This window comes from Colletotrichum jinshuiense, chromosome 2 (assembly GCF_051148585.1).
Source record: "Colletotrichum jinshuiense chromosome 2, complete sequence".
NCBI classification, from domain to species: Eukaryota; Fungi; Ascomycota; class Sordariomycetes; order Glomerellales; family Glomerellaceae; genus Colletotrichum; species Colletotrichum jinshuiense.
Genome location: NC_139309.1, coordinates 424,908 through 443,331, shown reverse-complemented (window position 1 = coordinate 443,331; position 18,424 = coordinate 424,908). Strand labels below are relative to the sequence as shown.

Genomic DNA, 18,424 nt, shown 5'->3' with positions numbered 1-18,424 from the left:
CATCGCAATCCGTCCCATCTTACAACCAGACTGGACTGGTCTCCCTGGTCAAGGCATAGTAAAGCCATACGTGTTTGTCGCGATTACCAGGCCTTCTTTTTCCATTACCCTTTTCTTGTCTCTCGGGAGCCGACTAGCGAACAAAAAGGAATTCCCGCAAGGATATGTGCAGATCGAACCGCTGAGCGCAAAGCGCGCGCATCTCAAACACCCGCGTCCCGCTTCCCACCACTGCATCACGACACCGCTGCCCCGATGCCCGAGTCTTGGCACTGGGGTCTGGCCATAAAGATGCAATAAGAGACGCCGATGCAAGCCAGTTTGCCAGATGCACCACCGACTGAGCAGCACAGCACTGCAAGATGCACTTCCGCTTGCGTCTGTGCCTGCCGACAACTCCGACCGGGGCTGCCACGGCTGCGCGGGCGCACATTCCTGGGAGGGCTGTGGAACATGGAAATCAATTACAAGGTGAGACAAATGATGCAGCCCGGCCCAAGCCAGACAGCGGCTCGTGGAGCCATGGAGAGCGCTCCGACCGGGTGCCACACCTCCTCAGCAACCGCACGAGCCACAGACGCCCAGGCCCAGGGCTGCACGCGCCACGGGGAAGCCGACTCAGCCAAAGCCAAGTCATCATCAACACCAACCGGGCCCCCAAAAGCCAAGCCCAGCCAAGTCTGACCGATTGTGCTTCTCCGTTTCTTCTTCTTCTTTCATCTCTTGAAAATATCCTCAGCGGCTCCGACAGCCTATCATCCGCAGCCCATCCCATCATCCCATCACCAAATCACCGCGTTAGAACCCCCAATGCTGCGAAAGCTGAGAAAGCACCTGCTGAATAAGGCATGCTGGAAGTGGGCCCTCCACCCTTCCAAGGTATCCACAATCACGTCCCCGTCACCCCCTCCCACCCCAAAACTGTGAGAACCCAGTATTGTCACGTTTTTGGTATTGATTGGCTCGGCTGGCCAACGCTATATCGGCAGAAACCTTTTTCCTATTTTTTCCTTCTTTCTGCCCTTTCCCTTCCAAGACAAGGAAAGCAAGCCTTTCCCCACTTTCGCCTACTGCTAAGGCAAGCGCTAGATACGTACCCGAGATCGGCGCATGCCGTTGTCGTGATTGAGATGTCCCAAACTATTGGCCCGAGATTCCAGGCGCCCAGTTCTAGGCGTTTTGACGCGTCTGATACCTCGGCCCTCCGGTCTGCAATTCGCACATCGCGGCGGTTGACTTCCCATTGTAGTGCGAGCGTCTTACATTTGCCCGAGGCGTTTTGTTTAGACACTTGTTGGTCGTGCGGCTGACTATTCAGACATATCAGCGCCAAGAGACGGCAGTGACTCGTAAAGAGCATCCCGACCTCTAGGCATACGTAATACCTTGCGTCGAGACTTTGTGTATATGTATCACGTAGTACCTTGCTTGCCTGCATTGATCAGAGGCACAATCGGTTCGCTTTCCATTACAAAGAAGAGACGTAAGACGTTGGGATCGAAAGAACCACATAGAAGGGCACAATAAAAGACCGGACGACCAGGGATGCCTTGGCCAGTTATTCTTCCTACGACTGTGTCATGCAGAGGGGACCAGCCCCGAGGTTATTGTGTCACATCTAAAATTCAGTTCCCTACCTATCCATCAGCGTACACTGCTACTTTTCGCTCTCTCCATTCATGACCACCATACGGCATCCCCATGGCTTCACAGGGCATTAGTAGTCTAGCAAGCCGCATAACAACGTGATATGGATAGACCTTGGACCCACTCTCATTGCCAACCATCCCCAGCAGTAGCCCAAACGCAAGGCACCTACTGTCGCAGGTTTTAACATATAAGATGGAGCACGAGAAACCAAACGGCACGGCGGAATGGGTTGGGAAAGGGATGAGAGCTTCCGCCAAATGGGCTCAGTATTCTTCAACCGGGGCAACCCACACCACACCGTCGAACGATGCGGATTTTCTAACTTGCTCCCCATCCCTTTCGTCCCGTTCTAGCTTGGACTGGAATATCCGTGCGCCGTAAGCCAAACATTGTAAAACACCCACCCACCTTCTTCTCCAACCACGTTACGATGACGACCCGTATCGCGCACCCTATGGGCGGGAACGGATTTTCACTTTCCTCTGACGCGCATGGGACCCGGAGATCGACGGTTCGAACATTCCTTGGTTCTCGTGTCCCGCAACTCTAATTATTCCGGCACGGAGACTACTGTGACCACGGAACGGAGAGATTAGAGGGCTGGGAAGTGCCAGGTGATGAAGGTTAGTGAAGCTCATATATCTCTGGGACCCAGACAGTTTTTTTCCAATTTCGGGTTTTATTTTTTATACAAGAGCCGGGAATTGCGACACTCGTCCAGCTTAGAAGAGATGTAGGCTGGAAAGAGAGGAGACACAGAGGAAGAATGGGGCAGGGCACTCGTACTCGTGCCGTTGAATCCCAACTCCACGTTCAGGAGTGGTCAGGTTTTGGCAAGGACAGGTCGGATGGCTAACTAGGTAGGCCGAAGCGGATCACGGAAGGGGAAACCACTGAAGAACCACTAAGGAATATGAGTAAAACACGGACACTGAGCGAGCGGACAGACGAAAGGAGAAGAAAGCAGGGGGAATGACAAGATAAAAAAAATAAAAATAAAAAAGGGTCAAAACAGCTGGATCTTCTTCGGGAAACGTCAGATTTGCCAGGTTCGGGGACGCGAGGAAGTGGGAGGGCCACCACCACCACCACTACTACTACTACCACTGCAACAGCGCACCGCACCGTGCGTCCGCCCGCGATTGCCAGCCGCTAGCACGGGGGCGTCGCGTGCCGTGCAGAGGTGCAGGAGTGCCAAGTTACACACCTAGGACTGGCGCGCCCACGTAACTAGCTCCCCTCGCTGGATCTGCCCGACCGCCCACGGACCGACGATCGCGTGTGTCAGTTGGCGAGGACCAGTCGACGGCAGACGCGCCCGAAGAAGCGACGGAGAAACAAAAGGAGACCGGGAAGAGAGAGAACGGGCAGGGCGGGGGAGAGGAAACAATGACGTCCGAGGGTGCACAAATATCAGGCCCGGGAGTCCTTTTTCAAAAATAAAAATGAAGCGCCGTCGTATTCTTTTAACGACGCCGAAGAATCGGATCCTAGCGGAGACGCATTTTCGGGGTATCGGTGGAGCTTTTGATGGTAGGCGCGGAGGGAATGACAGCCGGGCAGGCCGCAGCATGTGTGAAATGATGAGCATACGCGTGGACGCAGATAATACAGCCCCCAAGTTGACGAGGATAGGGACACTGGGCCTCTAGACATACATCATTCGAATTCCCGCCTGCGGTGTAAAAACTACACTACCTGGTAGACTTCGCTATCATAATCCTAAATCGCCGCGCGTCCCGCTACACTACTCGCGCGCATTGAAGGTATCCATCCGTCTTTAGACGCCGATGCCAAACAAACCCGGAATTAAAAATGTTCCCTAATTCAACACATAAAGAGTACATCGTTGCCGTTTCCGTCGCCGTTCTGTTCAGTCACCCGCCCGGGTCGGAAACCGAAAAAGAATAAGAAAAATAATGGTTTAAAGTCGAAGCGGTCTTCTCACGACGTGGATTTCTCGCTCGAGTCCTGGTCCGGAGTGTAGTTCGTCTCCCCCAATATCGCGGTCGGCTGGGTAGTCATAGCCGTCTGCGTGTTGGGTTGAGGCTGCGTTTGCACCGTCGGGCCCGTGGGCTGCTGCGCCGGCGTTTGTGAGGAAGATCGATTCGCTGTACTGGCAGTGGCCGCGTGTAGTCTCTGGTCGAGTGTCTTCAACGCCAACGCTCTTCTCCGCTCCGCCTCGGCCCTTGCACCACCCGGAGCGCTTCGTTGTATATAATTATTTCCTCGTCCAGACGCGACGTTATCCGCGGAGAACGGGCTGCATATCCGCATCGCTACCAGCACCTCGAAGATCTGAGCCGAGAGGGCAGCCACGAACGGCTTCACCGGTCCGGGGAAGAACTCGGAAAATGCAAACGTCTCGCTGGCGTCCCCGCGAAGAGAAGTCGGTTGGGAGGAGTCGAGGTCTGGGAAGACGGTCTTGTAGAAGCGGAGGTAGGTCCAACTTGTGAGAAAGCCGCTCACGGCAAGGGAGAAGGAGGCAGTCGTCAGAAGTGGCGTCAGAGACAGCACAAAAACGAGGCCGAGGTATAACAAAGGGAATCTCGGGACTCGGAGAGACACGATGCCGCGGAACAGGGTGACTGTGTGCGCCGGGACAAGTTGACTGAACGCGACGAGGAAGGAGATCTGCATCGGGATGGTGCCGCCAATGACGGTCAATCTGGTTTGGAGCTTCATCAGTATATGGCAGCTTTGGAGGTTCCAGGGTTCAACTTACGTCCAGCGCTCGTTTCTCGTCAGCGTGAAAAAAATGATCATAAGCGCGAATGTGAGGGTATTCGGGATCAGAGCAGTAATGGCGACATATTTGGCCAGCTCTGCCGAGGACCAAGCCCTCTCCAGGTATCTACCCCCTTGGTAGATGGTGACACCTGCGATACCAAGAGTGAAGATGTTGTTCTCAACCAACGTCGAGGTCAAGAAGGTCCACGGGTAGATAAGGGAGAGCTGAGGGATCAGCGTCAGGTACGGGATCACGATCTCTGACGTCGCGCTCCATTGGCGATAGCGAATCGCGGCGCTCAGGAAAGACTGCAGAACGAGCACAGCTAGCAGGACCCGCGTGACCGGCGGGATGTTGATTCGAGGCGGCATCTTGGGACAGCTTCCGGTCGGGGCGGTGGACGTCAGCAGCTCATTTAAGGTGGAATCGTGATATGACAAGCTCGCCTTTTGCCTTCAGATATCTGGTCCGTGTAGAGCCTCATCCAAGGGGACACTTGGACGCGAATGGTAAAGCGCCCTGGCGCCGTTCAAGTGGAACCAAGTTCACGGATTATAGTCATACCGAGGGATAAGTTAAGCCATGCCTGACTGGGAATGGGGCAAGAGCTGGCAGTTTGACGCACAGGCCATGCTGATGGAACTCATTGGGTCCCGTGATCCATTTTGGCGGGCAACCAGCAAAATTGACACGAGCAGCGCGCTCCTTACCTTAGGTACGTATCCCGAGTCTTGTTCCCACCAGAGTCCCTCTTGTCCCTCGCCTCCGCGGAGGGTAACTCTAGCTCTCAAATACCAACAGCGAGCAGATCCTACATGGCCATGATTTCATCAACCACAGCCTGACTTTCGGCTGATTTGAACATGGACAGACAGCGGCGCACGAGGAGGCGCACAAACAGCACAAGCAGGTCCCAGAGTTTTTCTATCTGCAGGGCGATGGGCGGGCTGAGAGGGGGCGTGGGAAGTGTTCCACTGGTGGGTCCGACCAGTCCTCGATGCGGTCGAAACGGGGAGATCTCGTGGTCCCATCCCTGCAGGGCTCCTACCCAGCAAGGGCACTTGATTTGGTTGAACGCCAGCCCAGCCCGACCGTGCCAGCCAGAAGCCGTCGTCCGCCCTTTCCCCAAAGGTGCCACCGTCCGGCCGCCCGGCAAGAAGCCTTGTTTTGTTTTTTTTCGGCATGGTCAAGCCCAGAAGCCAATTTGAGGAGCCTTGAGGAATGCTACAGCGGTTGACATGACATGTCTCCCTCGGCGCAATTTGAGGGCAGCTTTGGTGAGAATGCTGGCGGCAAAACTGACTCGAGAGCAGGCCCCTGGACGCCTTCGGACGGTGCCGCAAACCTCGGACGGGCCACCCTAAGACCGCCAGAAAAGTGCCAGATCGCTCGTTGCTCGACTAGGCTGGCTCGGTCGGATGGGAAATGACGCCGTTGCCTTCGCCATGGCATGATGAGGACGAAAAAAAGATTGTTAATTTGAAGAGGCTGTCACCGTCGAATTGACGATGGATTGCCGTCAGCGCAACGACTGCCAGTTCCCCATTCTGCGACGACTGGCGGCTAAGGGCCGACCGCCCCCCAGCCCTCGTCATCAAAAATACCCCAGACGTTGCGGCGGCATTGCGCTGGGATGCATGTCGCCATTGATTAGACGGTCTCGGAATAGGGAACCAGCAGCGTCAGCACAACACCAGCATCATTTAAATCGGTGCTAGGATGCTAGGGTTCCTCACCGTGTGAGCGTCCTACCATTCCCAGGGGTGTTTCCGAACGCCAAAACGTTGGCAAACGTTGACGGGATGGAGTTTGACCACAAAACGAGGTCCCATTTGGCTTGGCCTGATGTGCCGGCGTGAGTAGCCAGCAATGAGTGGTCACAGACAAGCGGTGGCAGGGGGCCCTGAAGAAGTCCCCGGAGCTATTAAAGATCGAAGGCCATGCAGCCATCACATCCTTGTCCACACCCACCCATGGCGCCTCGCAACCAGCGGTTCCCGCCAGGGAAGGCCCCTTGGAGGGCAATGCCACGTACACACAAGAGACGACCTTGCGAGCAGACGAGAAAAAGGTGGTGGTGGGGGAGCAAAAACAGGAAGCAGGAAGGAGGATGCGCGATAATCGACGACGATGGCATCTACTAGTCGATGAACCGACCAGCAAGCCTGGCGATGGGCGTGCTCCGGTTGCCTCCTCCGAATCCGACTTCAACCCCCGCCGCTGTCATGATTGGAATCCCCCACTCGGGACCTTACCTTGTCTTGCCATTCAAGGTTCGAGGTACGTACATGACGGGTAAGAATTGGAAACAGACGACAAACCGCTGCTCATCTGCGCGGGCTGCAGCCCCAAGAGGCGCGGCCCTCTCTCGGCATTAGCCTCCAGGGCGATGGCCGCATGGGGCAAAAAAAGAGAAGGAGAGCATGTACGTATCGATTTGTGCATGCAAGCTAGGCCGCGCCGCAATACAGATGGTTGGGCGGAGACGTCAGGACGCAGCACCCAGTGCACCAGACAAGCATAGCTGGTCCGGTGCTGATGCTGGTGCTTGTCTCGTCTGCTCTCCTGGCCTGCCTCTGCGGAGTGCTTCCGCGTGCTCACCCTCCTTTGACTTTGCATTTTTGGCTTTAGGTTGCGGCTAGAGGCCAGAATCGGCACCAACTTCAAAGCAAGAATTGTTTCTGGTGGACTTCCCTTCTGTGACCACCAAACCCCGACCGGCGAGGTGGGGATGGATGGCGGGATCAACAACGACACACGAGGGGGGAGATGGAGCACGGAAGCAGGTCATCCATGGTGATACAAAGATTGCTTTCGATTGGCGCAAATGGGCCAGAAGCGGCGCGCGTGCAATGGGCAGACGGACGGCAGAGGAGCCATGAACTGATCAGCCAGCCCGGTTGAAGACATTGGAGTGTTTCCATTGCTCCAAGAAACTGGGGAGCTACCTTATGTAAGGTGGGTTTTGAGGGGGCTACACTCCCAGGCAGCCAATCCGTGCATCTGACTCCCGTCATTGTACTTTTCAAGGTACCTTCGAAAGTTCAACGTCTCCAGCCCTCCTCCAGGTGTCCGTCCGTCTGCCAGGAAGAGCCCGGCATCCACAGTGTCTTGCTTGTTCTGAACCCCTGAAACGATCGAGTTTTTCTTTTGATGCAGTCGCGTAGCCCAAATGTCGATACGTACAGCCGAAGTAGTCTGCTGCTTCAGAGGGGGAGCAGACGAAGAGATCGCCATGCTGGAACAAAAGAGGGAATGCAACCAAGGCTTTCGTGAAGTGGCCCCCTGACCTCGAGGGTGAGGTGGGAATCTTGGGCTTGTTCTGACAGTGGCCGGGCCTGGTCGAGCTCACATTACACGACAGCGCGGAGAAGCCTGGCGAGAAGCGAGTGCAGGATTGTCCCGTTCACTACACACTACGTTGGGCCAAGAAAAGAACGCATGTCAGGCAGGTGAAGGCAGAGGCAAAGCAAGGTACCTTCACGGGTGAGGTACCTCGGGCAAGCGCAAGGGGCGGTATTGTGACTGGGTGTCAGGGCCACCTCCAAGTCCCAAGCTGTGGCTCTCCCGGGAACCCTGTCTTGAGTAGCAGCCCCAAACACCACCCCCAAATTCGATGGACCACAACAACAAATTGATGGGCGGGACCACGGGATTAGCAGAGAATTATCGTTTTCTCGAAGCCTGCTGCCCGCCTTCCCCCAGCACAGTACAGTCCGGGCTCCCTGACCCGTCGGTGACGAATACCATCCTATGCAGCAGCCCAGCCAACACTGCCTGGTCCATACTTCTGAAGGGTGGCCAACCTCAAAAGACAATTCAACGGACATCAAAGAATTTCCCGGGCTTTTGTCACGTCCGCCAGGTCTACCCCAACGCTCCATTAGGTACACCATCCGGCCGGAGGAACGGTCCCAAAGGTACGCTGAAGGTTAAGTACCTTGGATCATGCACTTGGGGCCAACTCCACTCCCGTCCGACGTAGTCGGTACGTACCTCTTGGGTATGCTTGTTCCTCCAGCTCCCGTCCCAGTTGATGGGCGTCTCCAAGATTCGTGTCTGGTTGATGCTGGCTGCGCTCGTTCGTTCATTAGTCTTCCCTGGGACTCGCAAAGCCTCGACCAGGGTCCAGGGCCTCAAGCTGGTCCCTTTCCCCCCTTGGCGTGTTCCCTGCTGCTCCCTATCCGGGTGCGACTTGTGCGTGTATGCGTGTGTGCGTGTGCTCTGCAACTCTGTGCCGCCGCAGCGCTGCACCGATGGGGGCTACCTCACGCAGAGCAGTGATCGATGGCGGCGGCGATGGTGGTGGTGCCGTTGCTGCTGGCTGTCACGGCCAATCTTGCAATGTGCTGGGGTGTGCGGTGCTGTGCCAGAGAGACACAGAGAGCGAAAAGCGCGTGTGCCAATCCCGTCATGTCCCAGTCAACGTCGCAGTGCCTGTCCTGTGTCTCTTCCTCCCCCAGTCGTAGGTACATAGTAGTCCCCTACATTTGGTCGCTAATCCAGTCAGTGCCCGCCATTGAATCCAACTGGGCTGCTGGCGCTAGCGCCACGCCTCACGCCTGGTCTCGCCTAAACAAGGTACCTTGCCTACGTACCGCCAGATTCAGATTCGCCCATCCTTCCATTTCATCCACTCTTGCGGGCTTCCTCAATCTTCAATCTTTCCTCTCATCTTGAATCGACGACTGCAAAAACGCTCCCTCGACGACGCCTGGAATCACGCCCGCGAAGGCCCTCGTCGAATCCCCGATCGAATCCTCCCAAACCACTGTTCTCAATCAGGCCGCCCACAGCGGCACCTCGCGGCATGGTCACCAAGGAGTACCTCGACTCGGACAGAGTCAACTTCCTCGTCTGGAGGTTCGTTCACCCTTTTTGCGTCTCACGCTCACGCTCACCCACACCTTCACACACAATCGCGCCTCACTCACCTCACGCATCTCACGCCCTCCAGCCCGCCTCTCGTGTGGATTGAGCCCCGAGAGAGGCCCTTTCATGGCATTGCTAACGTGCTGACTTCTCCTCGCTCTACAGGTATCTCTTGGAAGGCAGTATGTGACAACCGTCTGGGTACAGCCAGCGACAGCTGGTGGTGGGCCATGGCTTTTTTTTCTGACGATTGCAGACTACCGAGAAACCGCAGCCAAGTTCCAGAAGGAGTGGCACATTCAGCAACCTCATCGGCATTTTGATTTCGCAAATCACGTCAAGAGTCATGCATTGGTGTCCGTCATCAACAAAGGCCTCTGCTACCACGCCCTAGAGAGGGAGCATGCGAAGAAACTGGTAAGGCAACCCGCTACCACCGAGGGTGTCCTCTCCTCTCCGCGTCATGAGCAGCCGGTGCAGCCCGAGTCGGCGTCGGGTGGGTGTGTGGACATGTGCGAACTTTAGCAAACTGACGCTTTTTCTTGCGCGTGCAGGTACCCCCAGACGCTACGGCTGCGGCCGAAGCACTGCAGGTGGGGTTGTTTGGGCCATTGATCGCTCAGCCGCCTCAAAAGGTCGAGGAAGACGAGGACGCAGATGGGGAGGTGGACGACACAGAAATGGAAGTCGAAAACACTCGAAAACGCCAATTTGACAGCCGGCCACAGCAGCACATGGTGAATGGCGGCTCACCCAGCAAGCGGCCCAGGCTCAGCAATGGGTACGAAAGCACAAACGGGGCGGATGCAGCCACGGACCCCATGGAGCTAGACAGCCACGGGGACAACAACCACGCCTATCCGTCTCCCCAAGAGGGCGAACAAGCTCCGACGCCCACACCGAGAACAGATGGCCCCGAGCAGGGCACGCAGGTCGACAAAGTCGAAGAGCTCGCTCCGGAGACCACTTTTTTGCGATTAATGCCCGACGACAGTAGCACCAGCACCGGTACCACCCTCAACGCTTCAGACGGCGGCGCCCCGACGACTGCTGCGAATGCAGGCGGTCCCGGAGCCTCGCCCTCGTCAGCCAACGGCGAAAACGCACCCATCCTGTTGCGCTGCGAGTGGAACCCGAAGGACCCATCAATCTTGGCGGCTGCTGGAACCGATGCGCTAGCCCGCATTTGGACCATCTCACGTTCAAGCACTATGACGCCCGCTCCAGCCCACGAGTCCGACGGTCACGTGCATGGTGTACAGCGCCCGTTCCACAGTCTCATCGACGACGAGACGCCCAGGACAGCCACGGTTGGCCAACTTGCCTGGAATTGGGGGGGAACTGCTATTGCTATCGCTACTGAATACGGCGACAAGGCGTCAGTTCACATTTGGGCAAAGGACGGCTCGCATGTCGATAAGTTCGACGTCTCGGACCCTCCCGTCATCAAACTTCGTTGGAGCCCGAGCGACGCTGCTCTCCTGGCCATCGCACCCGACAATAGCAATGGTAACGGCAACGGCGGGGCCCTCGTCACCGTCTATCACTCTTTAACCTCCAACACGCTGTCCTATTTCTTGCCAAATCACGACCTGCTCAACTGGCCACTGGATGCTGCGTGGACTAGCGAAACCGAGTTCCTGCTGACCGGCGGCGATGTGATGCTGTCTTTGCAATGCACTGAGACTTCCATCGTACCGAATAAGAAACTCGAGAGCCGGGAAGACGACACCTTCACTCAGGTTGTCTACGATTGGCGATCAAAACTTGCCGCTACGGCGAGCGACAAGGGTATCCTGGATGTAAGTATCCCGAAACGCCTGTGCTGTGAAAGTTCGGCTCACTCAAAATTTCTTTAGCTCTGGGACGAAAACGGTCATCGGCGGTCAGTAACGGCTCACTCCGGGGCCATCACAGCTGTGCAATGGCAGCCTCTTCCCGACGAGTCCAATCCATCGGAAGATGAGCGGTTGATTGCATCCGGAGGCGACGATTGTGCCATAATCATATCAAATGCCAGGGACCCAGAACCAGGAAAACCGAAGTCCATTTTGACAATGGAGTCACCCATCGTCTCCATCGCATTCACACCGGATGGCGCCTTCATCGCCGGGGCGACGGCTGGCCGCATACTTATTTGGAAGGTCGGAGAGCACACGATGCCTCGTGCCAGTTGGAGCAGGTTACCACACCCGGGCTGGCTTAGCCCCAAGGCCAGTTCGGAACCAGAGGAGGAGGATGAGCATTGTTTGTGTTGGGACGCTGATGGCCAGAGACTCGCGTACGGAGCGAATAGTCGGGTAAGTAATCCACGAACCTGCCATTGTGGTTTGATTCTAACGTGGCGCAGTTGGCTGTCATCAACTTCAGTCGATGAAATCGACCGTAGAGGTTATGTGCTCTTTTCGTTTGCACGGACCGGCGACTGTTTAAGCATTCGAAGGAGGTGTTCAACTTCGGAGATTCTCGGTCCATCATTAGGACCAACATCCTACGCGGCAGGCGCCTCCTATATTCGTAATGCAAGCCGAACACATGCGGCGGTTCGTGTCGTACATTCATCTGTCCAAAAAATCTACAATTTCCGGCGTCGTGGCAGTGTTGTTTATCGGGGATACCAGACGGTCCTCACTAGTGGGAAATGGGGGAGCCGGCTACCTTCTTGCATACGCATACCTTCATCATCTTACAAGTAGCTTCTGGAAAGAATGACTGGAGTCAGCGTTGGTTTAGATTTCGCCGCGGTAGACGATTTCGGTCGCTTTCGTCGTTTCGGGCGGTTCATTTTCCAAAGGGTTCGTGTCCGGGAGCGGGAGAGGGATACATTACTTGGCACTCGCAGGGTCAGCGCGTTGTACACTATGCCTGTATATACCAACTGATATGACAAAAAAAGGGGGGTTTATGACTCGACGTTGTACTTATGTTTTCCTGCCTCAAATGTGAATGCTCGGTATACAGCAGCTTTCCCGTGTGCCAATACTCCTGACTGTGTACCACCAGCCACAAACCGGTGTCGAATGCCTTGGGCTATTTTTCCTGCAACCACCAACCAGCTCAGTTGGAAGCCCTCCTTAATTTGAAGCCTGGTGTCGACATCGTAGGGTTGAACAAACAATTTATCTTCTCGGTCATGGGGACTGCCTGTCTGCCTAGTTCCCCGACAAACCCAAATGAACAGCCCTGATTGAGAGCGTCTTCCTCCAGGCAGTGCCATGGTCTTGTTTTTTATATTTTTTATACAAACAAGCTTGTAGACAATGACGGCAATGGCGGGTGAAGGCGGCCCTTTTCCTGATGGGTGGTAGGATTACTGTTATCGAACGAGGGTGGGGTTCCGGGGGTTCCAAACTCTTGGCCAAGTTTGCCAAAATTGTCCGGGTCGAGACGCAGCATAGAAATGTATGGGATAAACAGAGGTGTATGTATGTCCAGACAGAGAACAAGGTCCAATAAGCGAGCGAGAAGACCAGGTGCTAATCGTGTGTCACGCTTTGAAACTACGGCAGAGGAGGAGGGTATGTAGCTTATACGAGTCAACGCCAGCACGGTGACATTCTTAAGTCCTCGCGGGGTCGGGAGTTGCGGGCAGGAGCGGGAGGGGGGTTCGGGTCTTACGCCAAACGCTGATGTTTGGATATTTGCTGGGCGCATAAGGGTGACTTGCCATCAGTAACGCTGTCCCTCGCACGTATGCCACAGGCCGCCATACGGCCGAGAAAGAGCAAACATGACGCGGGGGGTTGCTGGCGCAGGGCTGGCAAGCTCCGGGAGACACAGGGCGCTTGCAAACTGGGCCCCCGCATCCGGTCCGAGGAAGACGTGCCGTCCCCTTCCCCTCCCCTCGTTGGGTATTCCCCACGTTGAAAGCGACAAACGCCGACGACACACCCGTGCACGCGTTTGATTGTGAGATAATCCCATTGTCAACCACGCCGTACTCGAACGTCAACGGGGCATTGTCTAGGCTCGGCCTCAACCTCGTGTTTAACTACAACTAGGCTTCATTCTCCTACTTTGATCTCCTTGCTAATCCGCCCTTTGGAGTGGTCGGGGAAAGCCCAGAATAAAATAAAACAATCGCAAAGCAAGGGGGTCGGAATTCCCAGTCACCGCTCGTCAAGTCCCACCACCACAACCACGGCCATCATCATCACCGCCGTCAACCTCATCTCACGAATACCGTCGTCATCATCTTGCAATCTCACAATCGACCTTTCGCCATCCATCGTCAAAGGCCCCGGTTTTGTTCCCACCAACGCTTCAACACCCTCATTGACGCCCCATCCCGCGACACTCGCATAAAAAAGCAAGAATGTCGGCGCCTTACTACACCCCCCAGCGCCCATCCTACTTCCACTCCCCGCAACAACCCTCGTCGTCGTCCTCCACCCGCCCCGGCGCGGCGCAGAACGCCTTCACGCCCGCAATGCGCGACCGCCAAGCCCGCGGCAAGGACCCCTACTCCCCGCGCGACAGCCCCTCGGACTCGGACCTCGACTTTGACGGGGGCGTCGACTCCCCCTCGCGGGGCGGCGTCGGCAGACTGGGACACCTCGGGCCCGGCCACGGCCACGGCCACGGCGGCGGGGTCGCATCCTCTGCCTCTGGCATCGTGGGGGGAGGCGGCGGCGGAGGAGGCGTGGGGGACGGTGATTCCTACGACGTCCGCCAGCGGAAGCTCTGGGCTGTTGCTGTGCTCGAGGACCCCGAGAAGCTGGCCATGTACGCGTGTAGCCGCGGAGACGTGAGTTTTTCTTCCCCCTTTTCTTCTTTTTTCCTCGTCGTATTTGTTGCTATTCCACTTTTCACCCTCGCGGTTGAATATATATATAAAGCCACTCGCCTTGAACCGTTCGACCTGGTGTGCGCTCGTGTTAGCTGACAAGAGATTGCGACCTCCTAGAGCATCCCCGGCACTCGTCTCTACTTCACCCGCATGCTCTGCGGCTTCAGCGAGGAGCCCGCCCTGCAGCCCGACCACCGCAAAGCCTCGGCCTCGCGGCGTGACCCGCGCCGCCGCAGCGCTGGCGGAGAGCGGATGGGCCGCCACTGATGAGCGACTACCGAGAGCTTTGCGACTTGGCATTATGATTCGGGGCAGGGTTGAAGGGGCAATGGGCCAGTCTACGGAAAGGGTCCAAGCAATGACAATGAACTTTGGAGTTTGGGGTGTTATCACGGCGGGGGCTCGGGAACAATGGGTTGCCACGCAAAGGGTAGGGGGAACCTGATGAGTCTTCCTTCAATAAGGTCATACTAGTTATCAAGAGTGCGTTGCTTCCCAACAAGACAACACAAATCACGGAGGATAGGAACCGCTTATTGTGGCACCGGCGTTTATTATGTTTTCACGGCGAGTCAATGAGGTCAACTCGCACAACCAAGTAATAGGCAATGGGGATGGTGTCGATATCTAAAAGGGTTTGTGTGACTGTCGCTGGTATCCGCATCGGATCAGCCAGCTGACCTAAGTTATATATACTCCTATGCCGTCTTTAGGTATCTGCAAGGTATTCGACCGTAGTCCTCATAATTTTTACACAATGACACTGTCCAAGGTAGACAGTGCCGTGTTAATGTGCAGCAGTCTCGCCCCAAGCATGGGGGAGCTTTTGAAATCCGCAAGATAAAACACCACCAACTCCTAGTAATGCAATAGTCTACCCATGGATCCTGTTGTCCTTGTCCTCCTCTAAAGCCATCCGGATCGCGTCTTAGGCGTACCTGGCGCTCTGAGTCCTGTTCATCTCCCAATTATTCTGATATGGCGTATGCTGGTAGGACGGGGGTGCCCCGGGACGGGTGGCGGCCGGGGGCGGCGGAGGGATATTCGGGTTGCTCCAAGCCCCACCGTAACTGCTCCAGCCGCCGCCGTGGGTCATGGGCGGCACCGGCACCGGCTGAAGGCGCCTGGCTCTGGTGCGGCTCCTACTCCTCCGGCAAGCGCTGCATATACAGCTGAATAAGACGATGAGAATGAGAAGACCGACGACGATGACGACAGGAATGAAGATGCCCTTGTTGTTCTGGATCCATTCCCAGATCTCGGTGCCGGCATTGGCGCCCTCACACTGGCCGTTGGAGCACTTGCCGCCTCCCGTACACGATGTGCCATCCAGGAAGTTCTGGTTCATCGTCGTGCACGCGCCGTTGCCGAAGCCAGGCACGGTGCAGGAAATCATGCAGTCAGTACTGCCGCTGTTGCAAGAAGCCACGTCGCTCGTGTTGGTTCGAGATCCCCAGGCAGTCTTGCATTGTTCATCGCGGGAGGTGCATTGGCCAGAGGCGCAGGTCAGACCTTCGCCCGAGTTGCCACAAGAGTCACCGTCGTCTTTGTGCACGTCACTAGGGCACGTAGACGATGCGCCACTGCAAGTCTCCTGGGGGTCGCAAGACCCGGTGCTCTGTCGACAAACCGTCCCGTTGGTAGCAAACTGGCATTGCCCGTTGCAGCAGTCCTCGTTGGCCGGGTCACAGATTGACCCGGTTGTAAACTTACACGTCTCGGCATTGCAACACGTGTTGCTGCCACAACCCGACGTGCCGCCGCAGTCGCATTCCTCGCCCGACTCAACAATACCGTTGCCACATTGACTTCCAGTAATCGTGTTGACATCGCGGTTGTTTGTCAGACATGTCGACTTGACCTGGTTGCGGAGAAGGCCAGAGCAGATATTGCCGATACTGCAAGGCGAGAAAGCTCGGATGCCGGTGCCAGTCGAGGGGTTCATGATGTAGCTACCACCAGCATTGCAAGTACTGGAGCTCAAAGGGCAGCATTTTTGCAAATCCGAGTCACCGTTACTGCAAGAATCGGACGTGCAGTCGTGTACAGCACCGAATGTGTGGCCGACCTCATGAGCGACGACTTGCCACTCACTGGGCGTCTGGATTACGACGTTCGCGGCAGCGACTGTCTGGTTATTGCTGCTGCCGCTGCTCGGAGCCTGGGCCCCGGCAACGCAGGCTTGTCCCAACCAGGCCAGACCGACGGCAGAATCGGTACCGCAGGTGCTCATCAATGTCCAGAAAGCGTTGTTGTCGTTGGACTTGCCACGCCATGCCGAAAAGAGACTCAGTCGATCCGTAATCGTAACACTTGAGCTGCAGGCTACGTTCCAAGGCGCGGACGAACTGGCTTGTCCGGGGCAGTTGGCGTCGCTGATGGTCAGGTTTTGGATTCCAAGTGAGATGTTGAACGTGCTCTCGTACACCTCGGACGCCGCGTTAATCACGTCAATGATGTTTTGTCTGACTGCCTGGGTTGAGTTGAAGGCGGCGGTATAGGTGCAATCCGTGGCGACACCCAAGAGAGCGATCTTGCGCGTTGTTGGGCAGCCGCTGGTTTGGCCGATCGTGGACACCAGGTTGACGCCGGCACCGTTGTTTCCGGTGCTGCCATCGGTATCTCTGCCAAATAGAGAGCGTCCGAAAAGAGAGCTTGACGACACAGACTGCAGAGGGTTGGGATTCCGGGCGTCAAAGATTTTGTAATCGGCGTTGAAGTCCAAGCTGTCTGAATCGCATGACGAGCGGCCGAAAATCTCTCGCTTCTTCAAGTCCTCCCTATCGGACCAGTATTCGATGATGTCCGAGTCCCTCCACACCACCATGTAGTCGTCGGGGTTCCGTCTGTCCGGGGCATCGGGGTCCTCGCGGTGCTTGCGCGCGTGGTAATTGGATCCGGTCTGGATGCGGTGGTGGTCGTCGTCGAGACGGAAAGCGCCTTCGAAGATGGGATCCGCGCCGTCTCGGTGGACAGTGATTCGGGCCCAGCCAGCATGTCTCCAGTCACCGGGGCTCCCTTCGTGTCGCACAAAAGCCTTGCCCCTAAACACGCGGTGCTCTGACCGGTCCACCGTTTCTGTTGTGTGAATATTGCCATCCGCTCCCATGTAGTTCACCTCGAATGTGTTGTGTAGAATGTCATGGTTTGGCTCTAGCGCTAAGCGGATATTTTGCTGTTTATCGTGTAGCGAGAAAGTGAGATCGAAGTGCGAGAGAGCGTGGCAATGTTGTGAGGGCGAGTGAAAGACGGCATCTTCGACAATGGTTACGTACTTCAACGGGTTCCGCTGTGTTGAGTGTGCTGCACCGGCAGCGGGTTAGTCCGCGTTTCTTCCCTCTGATTCATGAGGCCGGGCACTAACCTAGTATTTCCTGCGAAAAAGCTGCCAGGCCGACGAAGGCAGTGGCAATGGTCCTAAAAGAGACCATGATTTATGGTGTCCCCGTTGACGGGGTGAGGCTCGAGGAGGCCTCTTGTGGTTTGCGTAAGCCTCCTTATGGGGAAAGTGGACGTCTAAACCAGCTAAACCTCGAATCGTCCTTGGGGTATTCCAACTAGAATAAGATGGCAAAAAAAGCGACAAAAAAAACAACAGGGGCGATATCAAGAGAAGGTAATAAAACAAGAACGAACGAATATATTGTAATGGACGGGAAGGAAGGTGGAAAGTCCGGGAGTTGGAACCGTTCAACGGGTGACGGAAGATGGAAGTGCTTTGGGGGGTATGGGATTCTCGGGGGGTGTCCCTGGACCGGCAGTGGCCAGTGGATGGATGCGCGGATGAATGAATGATTGATTGCGCAACACGACGTCTTGGTACGGGGGGGTGGACCAACTGTATTGGAGCACTCGAGTTGCGGTGGGTTCCAGAGGCGGCTGGGCGAGCGACTTGGTCTCTCTTGGCCTGGTGTACTGCGGGATGCAGCAGTGGCAACACGAAGACCGAGGTACCTTTTCCGAGGCTGGGACACGGGGACAGTACTAGCGCGCCGCGATAGCCTGGCAGCGGTGGGCCCGTTCAGTGGTTTAGTGTGGGCTTGTCCTTTCCGCCCCTTGTATCTGTAATCCAGAGAGAGAGAGTGTGTGTGGGCAAGAGGAAAACGACTGTCCCAAAAGGGGGTTGGTGAATCAGGGTGTTCTGCACTCTGAGGGTTGGCCTACGTCCCTGTTTCACTGTTAGTCGCTGACAAGCCCTGAAAATTGCGACCCGGTCGATCCCCCAGCACTCATGGGAGTCACCAGCACCAACGCCGCAATGCGAAAAGCCGCGCGGGCGCTACGCTGGGCGCGCTCGTACTCTTGTGATCCTCAACCGCTTCGTTGACACGGCCAAAAGAGCAGAAGAAAAAGAAGAAAAGAAAAGAAAGGGCAATTGATAA

At 56.1% G+C, this 18,424-nt stretch overlaps 4 protein-coding genes across 4 annotated transcripts; 2 read left to right on the top strand and 2 right to left on the bottom strand.

The window, feature by feature from the left end:
- Nucleotides 1-3,594: 3,594 nt before the first annotated feature.
- EsH8_II_000129 (eukaryotic integral membrane protein-domain-containing protein) lies at nt 3,595-4,752 on the bottom strand (the record flags this gene model as incomplete). The annotated part of the gene is made up of 2 exons (XM_083263427.1): nt 3,595-4,318; nt 4,376-4,752. The coding sequence occupies 2 exons, from the start codon at nt 4,750-4,752 to the stop codon at nt 3,595-3,597; spliced, it is 1,101 nt and encodes a 366-aa protein (XP_083120749.1).
- Nucleotides 4,753-9,191: 4,439 nt separating this feature from the next.
- On the top strand, nt 9,192-11,630 carry EsH8_II_000128 (WD40-repeat-containing domain protein; the record flags this gene model as incomplete). Its single annotated transcript, XM_083263426.1, has 6 exons — nt 9,192-9,244; nt 9,419-9,435; nt 9,510-9,670; nt 9,808-11,055; nt 11,113-11,553; nt 11,604-11,630. 6 exons carry the CDS (start codon nt 9,192-9,194, stop codon nt 11,628-11,630), a joined length of 1,947 nt encoding a protein of 648 aa, XP_083120748.1.
- A 1,938-nt stretch (nt 11,631-13,568) lies between these two features.
- On the top strand, nt 13,569-14,309 carry EsH8_II_000127 (uncharacterized protein; the record flags this gene model as incomplete). The annotated part of the gene is made up of 2 exons (XM_083263425.1): nt 13,569-14,000; nt 14,160-14,309. 2 exons carry the CDS (start codon nt 13,569-13,571, stop codon nt 14,307-14,309), a joined length of 582 nt encoding a protein of 193 aa, XP_083120747.1.
- A 661-nt stretch (nt 14,310-14,970) lies between these two features.
- Nucleotides 14,971-17,473, bottom strand: EsH8_II_000126 (Metallo-peptidase family M12-domain-containing protein; the record flags this gene model as incomplete). The annotated part of the gene is made up of 2 exons (XM_083263424.1): nt 14,971-17,345; nt 17,407-17,473. 2 exons carry the CDS (start codon nt 17,471-17,473, stop codon nt 14,971-14,973), a joined length of 2,442 nt encoding a protein of 813 aa, XP_083120746.1.
- Nucleotides 17,474-18,424: the final 951 nt, after the last annotated feature.